Raw genomic sequence first — 14,017 nt, forward strand, 5'->3', positions numbered from 1 at the left:
GTGTGTTGGACTTATAGGGTTCAGCCACCTGAGTTTTAGGAAAGGCAAGTTGGAAATGAAGCTGCTAAGATGACGTGTGTGTATCTGCCTGAACTGTTACCCATTGTGTTTGTTCATGCATCTGATCTTATCAAGGATTTTGCTTTGTTTCTAGTATGCATATTCTGCTGCAAAGTCCGTTGTGAAGACTTGTTTGGAGGCTCTCTAAACACTGTGCTGCTCTTAGATTATGTGAAGAAATGGCAGTGCCAGGAAAGAACATAAAAGACAAACTTCTGGGAAGTTCTTCAGGACTATGGGACTAAACAATTTGTCTGTGTTGCAACTATCTCAACATTTTTCCTGCAAAAGCTCTTCAGGAATTGCTAGTTTCTCTGTTTTAAAGGTCAGATACTTGGACTAGGATCAGGATTTTAGGGGTACTCAGATGTTTTCATTTAAGTTACGCCTGGTTTTGTGCTGGATACATTTTATAGAGGGAAGATTTGTTAATGTTGAGATTTCTGTTAAAGTTAGAATATCTTAAGGTGATAGGTTTTAAATTTGACTGCTTTTCTTTCCCATCCTGACAGCATTTGAAGTGATTTCAATATTCTTTCTTCTAGATAACAAACAAGCCTTGTGACTGTGTGATTAACTACAGCTTTTCCTCCCTTCCTTTTATAGAGTTTATTTTCCAGTAGCACAACCCTGCCAGGAGCAATACTAGGTTGTCATGCTGTTCTCATCGTCGTTGGACGGTAGGCTGTTTTTGGTATTTCTCCTCTGCAGTGCCAATGCTATGTCCAGTTCTCTCAGCTGCTTCAAGAAGCCTCTGTTTGGCAGAATGCATCGGTGCCGTGATACTTGCTCAATGGCATCCACCACTGTCATGTTCTTGTAAATCATCAGGTAAGCCAAGACCAATGTGGCTGACCGGCTGCGACCCATAGCACAGTGCACGAGGACCTTGTCTGTGGAAATAAAGAAATATGATGCAGAGAAGATGGTGGCAGATTTCTTTTTCTTACAGTGAAGTTTTCTGTAGTGTCCCTGCTCCATTTGGAGGCTTGACTATGCTTACTGATATCTTTTGTAAGATCTATTTTTTTACAGGTTGGGAAACTGAGCTTAAGTCTTTCTATGGTAAGTATTTCTGTAGTACATCAACGCAGAACACAATCTTTGTGGAAAATTGCCTGTTTAATCCTAAACCAGTTATCTTTGCTTTTATTTGTAAACAATTGCTGCAGAGAAGCTCTAGGGACCTTGCTTCAAATAACAAAGCAAGCCCAACTGCGCCTTGTATTTATCACAGAGGTGTGGGAGGGTTTGTTGTGCTATCAAACCATCCTTTCATGAGGATAAATGGAATACAGGGAGGTGCATTTCTCGTTACTATGAGCTAGAGATAAAAACTGACAAAAAAAAATATTCTTTTTGTCTTATACCATTTTCCTTCAAGATCTGAGTCGCATTACTTTGGCCCAAGTATTTGATGTGTAAAACATTGCTGACAGGGGTTAGTGCTATTTTGAGAGTGGAAGGCATTACTAGACTACCATGTGGATAGAAGAAAACCACTTCTTAAACTCTAGAAAAGCTTATTTAGAAATCTTCTCTGGCTAGTCACTCCTGAATGGAATTCAAGTCATGTTTTTGTCAACCCACTGTGTAACTCCCTCTTTTATAGAATTGTGTCCTTGCAGCAGTGGCCTGTACTGTAAATGCAGTCTCTGCTAATAGTCTTTTATCTGTGGAGAGTTGTTTTAGCTTTATGACTTTGCTTGGTTTTAACTTCAGGCTTCTAGTGGCAAAAGTCTGTTTCCAGGTGCTGGCAGGGATACAGCCTTCCTCATTTGCCATGTTTAGGGAGGTGGAGAAAGCAAGTAGAAAGTGGGTTCGGATCTGATTAACGGGCTTGGAAACTCTTCAAAAAATTTCCAGAAATGATTCAAAGCCCTTAGGGGGTCACACAAAGGGCTGAACTGCTGAAGGAGGTAGGTTTGGAATGGTGTCTCTAACACTCTGTTAAGCTAAATTGCCACAGGAAAATAAAATGAACTAAAAAAACAAACAAACAAACAAACAAACAAAAACAGCAACAAAAAACTTGTCAGGGCCAATAACATTTTCTCTATCAGTTCTGCCTTGTAAGAAGTGTTGGGTGCAAAGCCGTGACTCCTGCCGATTAACTCCTTTGCTTCCAGGCACGAGACAATGTGTTGGCACAAGTAGCATTGCTGTGTAATGGATGCAACAAGAACTGCCAACACTAAAGGATTAATGGTTACAGTCTGCATCCTAATCCCAGCAGATAGTCTTAGAAGCATCTTGGCAAAGTTCCAGTCTCTCTGATAACTGTAAGTGCCTCTCCCTCTCTTGGAAAATGATAATCCCTTCTATTATTACTCCAAATATTTGAAACGGATGAAAACTATTACTTGTTCAGCTCCTCATGCTTATCTTTAGAACTTCCTACCTTGTAAATGGTTGTTGAGATAGAACAAGGAAGCTTTGCTTTTGTGTGGGTGGGAAATGGGATCTCGGAGAAAATGTGCATTTTCATATATTAACTAAGGCAAAAAAATGGCCATAGAATTTTCTGAAATGCCTTCTAGTTGTACGAAAGTTAAGATGTTGCTTTCCTGTGTATGTTCAAAATCTGACTGCCTCTTACAGCAAAATGATGTCATTCTGCAGAGCTGTGTGCCTTCTGTGCTATTGTGTAGTCTCTTTAGTTTTGATGTAAAAAAAAATACGCAAGTCCTCTTTATTAAAGAGGGAATCCACTCTTGTAGTCTGTCTGATTTTGGCCTGTTATACTTAGTGGCACTTTGAGGGTTATGGAACCCCATGGAGCCAGAGTTCTGCTGAGTGGAGTCAAGGCGCCAAATTACTCTGGTTGCTTTGCTTGGAGTTTGGGCTTGTGCTTCTTCAAAAACTTGTCTAGATGCAGCTTTCACTTTCCAGAGCCAGATGGAATAGTAAATGCTGATATTTCTGTGGTCAAATGCTTTGGGTCTTTCTATCTATGTGTAATTCTTCTCCACTGCCTTTTTTTAATCTCCATGTGTAATGTGTTGTTCTTGTTTTTCCCATGATGTTCTTTGCAAGAAAAAAAAAATGGTGTTCTTGTCCAGTTTGCTTTTTGAGAAACTGTGACACCAAGAGAATGAATACTACAGAAATCTTAAAATAGTGCCTTCCGTTATGGTAACCAGGTCTCCCTGGTATAAAATTGTAAGCTGTCTGAAGGTCTGAATTCTGTATTTTGGTAAATCCTTAAGCACAGCTGAAGGATAGCTTGCATGATTGCAAACAGAAGGTGTTTTCATAGAATCCAGAATCATAGAATGGTTGGAAGGAATGTTTATCATCTATTTCCAACCCCCCTGCTATAGGCAGGAACACCTCCCTCTAAGCCAGTTTGCTCAAAGCCCCATCCAGCCTGGCCTTGAATGCTTCCAGGGAGGGGGCATCCACAACCTCACTGAGCAATCTGTTCCAGTATCTCACCACTCCCACTGTAAAGAATTTCTTCCCAATATCTAGTCTAAATCTACCCTCTTTCAGTTTAAAACAGTTTCCCCTTGTCCTATCACTACATGCCTTTATAAAAAGTCCCTCTCTAGCTTTCCTGTAGGCCCCCATCAGGTACTGGAAGGCTGCTATGAAGTCCCCCCAGTGCCTTCTCTTCTCCAGTCTGAGGAGCCCCAACTCTAACAGCTCATCCTCAGAGGGGAGGTGCTCCAGCCTTCTGATCATCTTCATGGCCCTAGAGTGGGTCCTCCTCTGGACCCATTCTAGCAGCTCAATGACCCCAGAACTGGATGGAGTACTCCAGGTGGGCTTTCATGAGAGCAGAGTATAGGGGCAGAATCATCTTCCTCACCTGTTTTCATCTTAAATCCATCTGCCCATGCTCAAAGTCTGCTAATACTGCTCTGATGAAGGAGCCTTTCACCATCACAAAGATTTTGAAGTTAGCCAGAATTATTACATTAGAGTTATTGTGGCAGCAGGAAAATTACCAGATTTTCTGTCCTGTTGGAGAAAATCTTTCTTCCTTTTCCTCTCTGTTTGCATTTCTTGATCTCTGATGCAAAGTAACAAATGACTTTAATGGATGTAATTGTTACTGATCAGAAGTGTTTAGCACCTAATACTGAACCCAAGTCCTACATATTGAGTTTCAAGTATTTTGTAGGTTTTGCAGCCTTGCCTCGTTCTTGCTTCTTTCCCTCAGTGTGGCAGGCAATGATGTTACAGGAATAGGAGAGGTACAGGGGTGAGGAAATCTGCATTTCTTATTTCAGCTACTGCAGTCTGATGGTGACCTCTGGCCTCCGGCCATGGCTAGACACAGATGTGATACAGTTACCCAGTCCTTCCCAAAGGCACTGCTTTAGACAGACTGTTTGAAATGCCAGCTACCTTTCTTCTCAAGTCAGCTCCTGAAGCAGTTTCTCCAGCTATTTGGACTTTGATTTTAAAACATCTGCTTTCAAGACTTTCTCTTGAACAAGAGAAGAGACTGTTGCTGTAGACTGTACTTGCTGAATGGCTAAAGTTGTAAAGTCTTGGCTGGTTCTTAGAGGCGAGCCAGGTAACAGCTTGCTGCACCTGAGCTTAACAGCCAGGGACAGAAGCTGACAGGAGACTGGAAACTTGATATGTGACCCTTTGGTATTAAGGTCTTTGTAGCTGGAAATCTGAAGTTACTCTGCTGTTTTTTGGTAAAATAGCCTGTTGAGAATGTTTTAAAAAGTTTTGGGCACAGGGGGAGAGCAAGAGGCAAAGGGGTGGAAGTGACCTTGAAAGCCAGTGAGGCCTAGGCTTTTGTAGCCCTTCAGCACTATAAAACCTTCTGATAGAGCTTTGCTGCAGGTCAGCAAATAATGGATTCTGGTAATCAAGCTGAGAAATTACAAAGGCTTTAATGAAATATTTTGACATCTCTGCTGTCAAGAGTTTTTTCCATCCCCGGCTGCTCCTTATATGACAAGTCTGCTGCAGCTTGGGGTGGATGTGGTGGCCAGGTAGGAAGGTGGGTTTTGTATTTGTAGAAAATGAAGCAGTGGAGTGGCAGCTTGGAGCCTCTGCAGAACACCCCTTTTCTTAGTGGGGTCTAATTTAAGAAAAAAGACAGCTAATTCAAGGAACCTATTCAATCTCTGATTGTGTCTGAGCTGTTTATGAAGGAAAAAAAAAATCAACAACAACAAAAAAGAAAAACAACAGAACACCTCTCTGACAGGAAACCTTAATGCAGCCTGTTATGTGGACTTCTGTCAAACTGATCAGTGTAGGTGTTGTTCAGCTGCTGCTAGCTCTGCACTGAGAAAGGTCCCATGTGCAGTTACCATCACTATCTTCTCTTAAACAACTAGTTCCATGCTACTGACTTGGTATTCCTTGTTATCCTGTATTGGACTTGTTTCATTCTCACAGAGTTGGATGCTGTGAGCTATGCTTGTATTAGATGAGGCAAACAGTGTCCTGTTTTTAACCATTTTCAGCACCCTCCTTACTTCTTTCATCCTGAAGTGCATTGTCAATGAATTTAGAAGCAGAATAAAAGAACTGGCTGAGATTGAAAGTGGGAAGATCGTCTGCTTCCACTCCATGGTACTCCACAGTCATGTCTTGGTAATATTCTGGTCCCGTATCCACGTTACGCTGACCATGAGCTGCATTGAGGATGTGAGTGAAGCCTGCCTTCTCAAGGCTGTAGCGATCTAATGCTGTTTTCCTGTTTAAAAAAAAAAAAACAAAACAGCAGTCTTGTAAATGACAAGGAAAGCAACAACAAAAATTATGATTTGGCATACGGTATTGAAACTCATGATGTTTGAAAATGCATCATTTGTCATTGTAAAGGCTGTCAAATATTGTCACTTCTGGAGAATGATCCCTCTGTAGTCCATACTTATCTTTGCCTGACACTCAGAACACCTTAAAAACGAATGTTTTCCTGGCACCCTTGTAATGCGTGCAAAACCAGCTTCTGTCCATCTTATACAAGAAGAAACTTGAGATACAGAAAGAAATAGAATGAATTATTTCAAGTTGTAAAAGCAAATCAGTGGCACAACTTGAAATAGGACTTCGTGAATGCTGCTTTCCCCTTCTCTCCCATCATTTGATACTGCAGAGCTAATGAAAGAGTCAGTAATAAGTGAGTAGTAAGATCATCTGGGATTCAAAAAGAAGTTGTTCTTTTCTAAGAGAAGTTACCAAGCTTTTTCCCCTCAATTTATCCGTAAGAACAAACAGCAGAAAGAAACTCCCTACCTATGGTCACAGCACCCTGTCAGATTTGTTTACTGTCTTGTTGAGTTAAATCAGAGATCTAAAGCAAAAAGAAGATATGAAATCAGACATCAGTGTTCAGTGAAAGCTGAGCATCATACATTTGGCTTAATATCACACTTTATTTTTGTCCTCTCTTCCCTTGGATAAGGGATGTGAGACAGGAGAGAGAATCCAGTGTTTTTGTTTGCTCAGTACCCACTGTATGTGCTTGTTGGCAGCCTGGAATTTCTCAAAAATTACATTGCTTATGTAAAATTAATTTTGTTTGGAAAATTCTGTTGAAGAAGGCTTCTAATTTTAGAAGGTTTTCTTTGGTAAAAGCTGTGAAGTTTTATTAGCGTATAGAAGGGCTACTAAACTTGAAAAAAATAAAAAATAAAAAAGGTATCTGCTTTATTTTGTTAATATATTTTCACTTAACTACTGCTGCCATAGATGAATTAGTACATAATGAAAAACTGCTTTTTCCAACCAAAAATACTTCTCCCTGTGAATGTTTTGTGAGCATTTCAATGTGTAAGTGTAGCTTCTGTCACACAAGATGTCATTGTGTGCTACCTGTTGTGTTTCATAATTCTGGAGGTGACAGCTCAGAATGGCTTTAAATTGACTCCACCTGATACTTGGATGGAGAAAATGCTTTCCATACACCATATTTAGCTGAAAGCATGAATTCAACAGTGAAAGACTGATGTTCCCAGGTGAGAACCGTGCCCCACTGGAACAGCTGCAAGTGAGACCTTAAATATTGAACGTAGAGTTGAATTGCATCCTAGTTAAGGCCAATGAAAAAGTGGATGAAGTTTTTGATAGGCTGTAGATACTACCAAACTTGGCTTCTGCAAGCACTTCTTAGACTAATGTGTAGGATTTGAATTAAATGATGAAGTGGTACTGATCAAGGGCAATGCCAAAGAGTAGGCTGCATGGCAATCATATTTAAGTTTGACACCACTACATTGATCTGGAGTCCAATTTTCTTGTTGCTTTGATTAGGTTCTTTGGAGATTGCGTTTTGTTATAGTAAGTGCAATTAATGCATTTGTTTCTGACAGGCTTGCTTAGTCTTGTTCTGTGGCTCAGAATCTTATTTTTAAGAGTTCGGTGTCCTCCACTGTTTTAAAAGGTGTTCACAATGAGGGATACTGTCCTTTGCTAACTGCCTAGGCAGTCAGCTATGGTACAGTGAAAATAAGAGCTGTGGGGCAGGGGAAACACGTACTGTGGCTGACACCACCATTATATAGGCTGTTAAACTTGAGGTCTTGCTGTGTCTGCTGCATGTTGACTGCCACTTAACAGAGAGCTAGAAAATGGCTGGCAAGTTGTAGGGAGGCCCATACACTTGTAAATGCAGGATGTGGTTGTGCCTCTTGATGTGTTTGATTGTACTGGCTTTAGCCCTTCAGTGATCTCTGACCTTGTGTGTAGCATGGTTTTGCTTTCCAACCTCAGCCAAATCTGTTGTGTAGCACCATTCTGGAAGTAGACTTAACTGCCTGTTTATTCTGACCACAGCCATTGTTGCTGTTGTTTCATTTTGCCTGATACTCTTGTTTACATCCAGCATGGGATGGGAAGGAACGCTTCTGATCTTCCTTGCAGATTTCACAATGCCCGAGGCATTATTTTAGATGAACAGAAGGAATAGCTCAAGCTTTGATATCTACAGGTGTTCAGTTAGCTGAGGTAACTAATAGCATGGGATCACTCAGAGACTGTTGTATGAATTGTAATACCTTTTGGGGGGATTTCTAATTCACTTTCAGCTGAAAATGGTGGAGGTTTTTCCCTTGCTCAGTACCAGACTTCAATGGTCAAGCTAAGACTATTCTTTTCTCCACTTCAGGTGCTGCTATTTCCTAATAAAATACAACTAATATTTCCATTTTAGTGATAGTAGTTGAATTTAAAGTAGACATTGCAAAGAAGTTTGCTACAATTGTCAGCATGGGTGAAGCCATAACATTTGAATATTCTTTCAATTGCTTTCATTTTGTCCATTGTCACCATCTGTGCTGCTGGCACTTGATTTCCTCTTACACTGTGGAGCTGCAGTCTCCAGTGTTTGCCCTGAATGTGTTTCTACGCAAAGGAGGTGAAGTGTGGCACTGAGAGATAACAGTTAAAGTTTCAGTATAATTCAGTTTAGTAAGAGATGAACCAGGCAGATTGGTCCCATATAAAAACTCATTAGCTCTTTAATTCAGAGCACATAAACATATGCTAAAAGTTAAACACACCCATAAGTCTCCCTCTGGATAGCAAAGCGGGGTGAGCAAAAGCTCAGTGCTTTGCTGAATCAGACCCTGCATTTACTGTAGGACAGATGGACTCATAAAATGTTTTTAAAGTTCTGAGGCAAGGGGGAGTGCTTCAATATGGGAATGCCACCTAAATAAAGAAAATGAGAGAGAAAGTAACTTTCACATGGGGAAATATTCGTAATATTAGACTATCACCAAGAGGGAGCGACTGGCCCAAACAAAAATGTCATCTACTTGGAGACGGTTCCCAAAGGAATATTTACATCTTTTAGCCTGTGCAAGGGCAGGTAAAGGTCTGCGCGAGGCATGACTGTGCCCACTGTCAGTTTTAAAGTGAAGATGGTCACAAGTTTTTCGTGTGAGCAAGCACCATAGTAAATTTAGCATTCTGGAAGCAACAACCTAACTAGCTATAATGTAAAAGAAAATTCTTCCTTTTAATTTATCGTCTCCTGCGTACCAAATCCCTTTCCTGTCTTTTTCAAATACTGCCATTAACAAGCTGGAGCCTGGCTGCTTCCGTCAGGAAGATGCTCAAACCATCAGAGTTGGAAGAAAGGGAAAAACAACTTTCAGGCGCCTTCATCTGAAGTATGAAGTATTTGTCAGCAGCTAACAAAGAGAAGAGAAGGTGGCTCAGGACGAAAACCCAGCTGTATCTAAAAGAAGGGAAGGAATCCTGCAAGACTCCTCATGAGTAAAGTGGGCAGAGCAGCTCACTCCACAGGTAAGTCAGCTCTTCATAGCTGGTGCTGGCTGACTACAACTGGTGTGTGTGTTTGTGAGTTGCAAGTAGAGCCAAGTCTCTTAATCTTCATGTGAAGGTTGAGCATTGCAAACATGTTTCAGTATAGGCTGTGAAAGCCCATAGATTGACGTGACCCAGATTGACAAAACAGAAGGAAATCTGAGGCAACACGTTACTAGAAGAGGAATCGTCCTTCTCAAACTTTCCCGTGTTTTTAGAATGCTTGATGCAGGATGATATCGTACCAGATGGTCAGTGTCAGAAAGAAGCTTCCTGAATACAGGCAACACTGACACTTTTTTTTTCTTTTTTAAAGAAAATCTGGCAGTTCTCCCTGCTGAGGAGAGATGTTGAGAATTTCTAATAATACTGACCCAATTTCCTTTGGTAACTCTAGCACTAGAAGGAATCTAGCGATGGTGGAGCGTTGTATCCCCTTTTCCTTCTGAGGTGTTGCTCTGTTTCTGTGGATACCTCCTGTTCAGTGTGAATTAGAAGAATTTTGTTACCACTGAAAGTACTGAACAAGATCTTCATAACTTGTAAAGGAAAAGATTTAGCAGTTCATTTTCCTCTATTTCCAAATGGTGGATTTTTTTATTTTTTTATTTTTTTATTTTTATTGCATATGTGTGTTTTTGCAAGTGATGCAACACAGATAAAGGAAATTCCTCTCAGCTTTCTATATAGCAAAAGTATCATGCCAGCTCCTAGACTGAAGTTGGCTTCGGTCACTTCTGTGCCACATCAAGTGCTAGAAATTATCTGCATCCTGGGATATTGCCTTGGGAAGACCAGAAGGGTAGATGACAAGTGTTACTTGTCTTGGAAATGGTGCTTTAAGAGGTTTTTTTGTCCAGTGTTACAGATCTGATTTGGATTTTAACTTCTGGTAAAATTGGCAGATTCCCATTCTAACAGAGTTGAAACTATGTCCTTGTGAGTATTGTTATAAAATGTACATGCACTCCTGTTTTTTGTATGATTAATATCTTATAAGTCCTAGAAGTTCATAGTGCGAACTAGTGGGAGGTAACTATTTGTTACTCTGAGTGAGCCCCATCTGTTTTCTTCTAGATCAGCATAAATTGTCTTTGTACTTACTCACTTGGAAATCTTTCTTTTCTTTTTCTGGGGAAAGAGGGGAGAGCATGGGGAAAGCCAGTATTTAAATTTTAGTTACGTATATCAGTTATCATAGGCTTCAGTCTGTAGATGTGAGCTACCTGCATGTTTTATTGAACTTCACCTGTATTACTTCTCAAAATCAAAAGCCCTGAACCTCTCCAGAAAGAAGCACAGACATTCACTCTCTTGAAGTGTGAGCCCAGTTCAGCTATTTGACGAAAAATTGGTCTTTCATATTTAACCTATGAGGAATTAGTCTTCAGAACGCTTCCTAGGAGTAATTTGGGAGCACAGTAAGACTTGAAATTGTGATCACACCTAAAATCCTAATGAGAGCTAGAGGGTGGCTAAGAGGAAATCACAGTCATAGGAGGCCTTAGGCTAACACATTCTTTCAAATTAAGAAATATGGAATCACAAACATCACCTTGGGCAAAAACGCAGTTGCAGAAAAGACACATGGGAGAAACTAGAAGCTGTGTTTCTGGGAGAGACTTTCTATGAGATTGTGGTGAACCAAGCAGGCTTGAGATTAGTCAGTAAAACTGCCCATGCAACCTAGTGACCACTGAGAGAAGGAAGCAAGACAAGAGATGCTTTTCTGTCTCTTCAGAAGGCGTCTGGACACAAGGAAGACACAGGCAAGCACTAATCTTGGTAGCAAATAAATCAAAATCTTGGCAAAGCATGCTTTATTACTATCACTGGGCTGTCTCCTGCAAGTTCCAGTGCGTGGTCTTTAAAAGTCCTTGGAACTTGCTGGAGGAAAATTTCAATTGGAGCTGAACGCAGCATGTTATATTTTGAGGCTTTGATTATTCTGGGCCTGACAGGCTCGTGGAGATTTCATTGCCTCTGGGCAACATCTGCAGTGAAGTCTTGTAACAAAGGCACTGAGTGGCCTCACAGGGCTCCTCGATAGTCTGTGTTGCATTAGATGGAAGATGTGGTTATGTAGTCAGGGTAATTAATTAGCATTTCCATAAGCATCGCGAGTCCTGTTAACCTTGTAAATGCAGGAGACAGGAATGAAGCACAGATGTAGAGGCTCTGTGGATAAACTCTGTGTGTATTCACTTGATTTTGTTGATGAGTTCCACTAAATTCTTTTAAGATCAACCTTAATTTAGCATGGCTAAGGATGCAAATACACCCAACATCTGTTCACGTCTCCGTGGCAGCTCTTCAGCAACCAGTGCTACAATGAGATCTTAAAAATAATGCAAAACCCCTGCCATTCTGAAGGAAAAGCTGTTGATCAGGAGTAAGATCAGGAGTAAGCTAGCTGAGGAAAGATAGTAATGGTGTCTGGATGCTGCCTGCTTAAAATCAAATGCGTGTTCTGGTCATGAGAGCTGCATCTTGCCTGCAGACCAGCTCTCGTCTCAGATTTTCTGATACTGGACATCACATTTGTCCTTAGCATTATTTTCATCAGCCCTGGCTGATGATAGTCATCCTCTTGCTGGGAACCCCATTTCCTGCAAAGCCTTACTTCTATTTCTCCTCATCACCTATTTCCCAATTCTTTTTTTCATTTCTGTTGGCACTAGACGCTTGCTTTCTCTGGTTAGTTTGCACCAAGTGAAGGTGTGTATTTTATTCAGCAACACCTCTTAGAGTTGATGCCATTGCAAGGTGTAACAAGTCCCTGTTACAGGAACAGCTGCAGGAAAGACAGTTGGTGGGCAGTGTCTGAACTTGGAGACTGTGCAGAGAACTGTTGTTCCTCTTTGTTCAGAGGGCAGAGTTGTAGCTTCATCGCAGAGGTACAAAGCAAATTCTTCTAACCGCTTCATTCAGAATAATGCTGACAACTGAATGACCAAGTAGGGAATTAATGCCAGAAGAAAATGCTGTAATCACTGAATAGAAATATCTAATGAGTGGCAGGGTAGGATAGGAGGAAGACAACTCAAACCCATTTTCCCTTTTCTTGAGCAAGCATAAGATTTTTTTTTTCCCTTCAAGTGACAGCCCACTACTTGGTTCAAGCCCAGATCTCGTGTGTCTTTCTATTGCCTCTGGCGCCACAGAAGTAATTGGTCGATGATATTAGGAGCCTCGTAACTTCCAAGATTGTATATCTTTCGTTTTATAAGCTGGCAACAGATGAATTTTAGGACCTTTTAAAAAATTATTGAGAGCTTTGGAGTCAGTGGGACTGCTGCTTGTGCCTTACGGTGATGATGTAAAGTAGATGTCATGTTTGGGAAGGGTGTTGAGGAAAATGGGAAGTGTACCAATAGTGCCTAAGGGGTAAGAAAACTCTCTTGCTCTGCTCAGGGTTTGGTTTGGGGTTTTTTTGATGGCCTGCCTGCTGCAGCAGTTGGCTCTGTGTCAGAATAGCCTGTTTCAGCTTAGTCCTGTGTTCTGCAGTGCTAAGTCCATCTTGCAGGCTTGGGTGTTAGGGTTTTTTGTTTTTTTGTGTTGTTTTTTTTCTCCCCAAAGTCGTATTTGGTGTGATCAGTGAGACACAACTCTGCAGCTTTGCCCTTCCACAGGCTACCATCTGTTTTAATCTCTGGAGCAATTTGGAGATGCAGAGCACTCTGTGTACGCAAGAACAGGCTTGGAAGCACAGAAACACTGCAGCAGGTTCAGCTGACTCTTCAGTCGCTTTTCAAAAATTACATTTTAGTTTCAAACCAACTGAAGCTGTGGTACAGCAGGTCTAGACAGTGCCCTTCAGTCAGAGTAACTATGAAGAGACTTTCATATGGAGATAAATGGCAGGTTACTGAGCGATTCTGAAATGATTTATGACTGACTTTAACTTGAGAAGACCATACCAGTTCCAGGACAGCTCTGTGGCCCCATTTTAGCTGTGAGCCCCTGTGCACCTGACCAGTGCTTCCTTGAAGCAGCAGCATCCTGAGCTGTGTGCCGGTGTTCAGGAAGGACTGTGGCAGCAGGGTGCTCTGCCAACTCTGGCAGCTGTCAGTAGCACATCAAAACAGGCATTACTGATAAAGACTTGCTAAAGGGTAGGAGGAGAAATGAAACTGCTCAGCTGTTTACGGACTGCACTTAGCGCAGCTTACTCATCTCCTATATAGAGATGTACTTCATGAGCTTACTCATCATCTGTGCAGAGGTACCGATAACACTTACTCATCTCCTATGTAGAGGTTGGGCCAGACTTCGTTGACATGAGTGTACTTTGGGCATCCTTTCCAGAAGAGCCGCTCCAGTTCAAAAGCACCTGGGGTACAGTAATCCCCATCAGGATCCACTTTGATTGCTGTGTATGCATTTTTCTTCCCGGCGTTCAAACCTGTTGATGACATCTTCTCCATGGAGCTTGGGCCGTGCAGGAGCCTGGAACACAACGCAAACAGAACACTAAGATGAGGAAGCACAAAGCCTGTGAGTTCTACTCAGCGCTCGGAGCAGCACTGGCCAGATGCATTGGGGCACATTGTAAGCAGGTATCAGGTGGTTGCTCAGCACACCAGTTCTTCTTTTTCAAGATCTTAATGCAGCCCTGCACAGTGAACCTTGTAGGCTATTTCTGGGAGCAAGGCTTTGCCTATTAGCAGCACTTCTCCTGCAGCCACTGATTGACAAATGATTC

The 14,017-nt window shown here is 41.5% G+C and overlaps 1 protein-coding gene across 1 annotated transcript; it reads right to left on the minus strand.

The window, feature by feature from the left end:
- Nucleotides 1-705: 705 nt before the first annotated feature.
- On the minus strand, nt 706-13,739 carry DUSP29 (dual specificity phosphatase 29). The gene is made up of 3 exons (XM_042818239.1): nt 13,555-13,739; nt 5,514-5,734; nt 706-953 (listed from the first exon to the last, which is right to left on the minus strand). Exons 1-3 carry the CDS (start codon nt 13,737-13,739, stop codon nt 706-708), a joined length of 654 nt encoding a protein of 217 aa, XP_042674173.1.
- Between the last annotated feature and the right edge of the window lie 278 nt (nt 13,740-14,017).

Source organism: Centrocercus urophasianus, unplaced genomic scaffold, assembly GCF_019232065.1.
Source record: "Centrocercus urophasianus isolate 14NV4802_14NV808 unplaced genomic scaffold, USGS_Curo_1.0 seq_17, whole genome shotgun sequence".
Classification (NCBI taxonomy): Eukaryota; Metazoa; Chordata; class Aves; order Galliformes; family Phasianidae; genus Centrocercus; species Centrocercus urophasianus.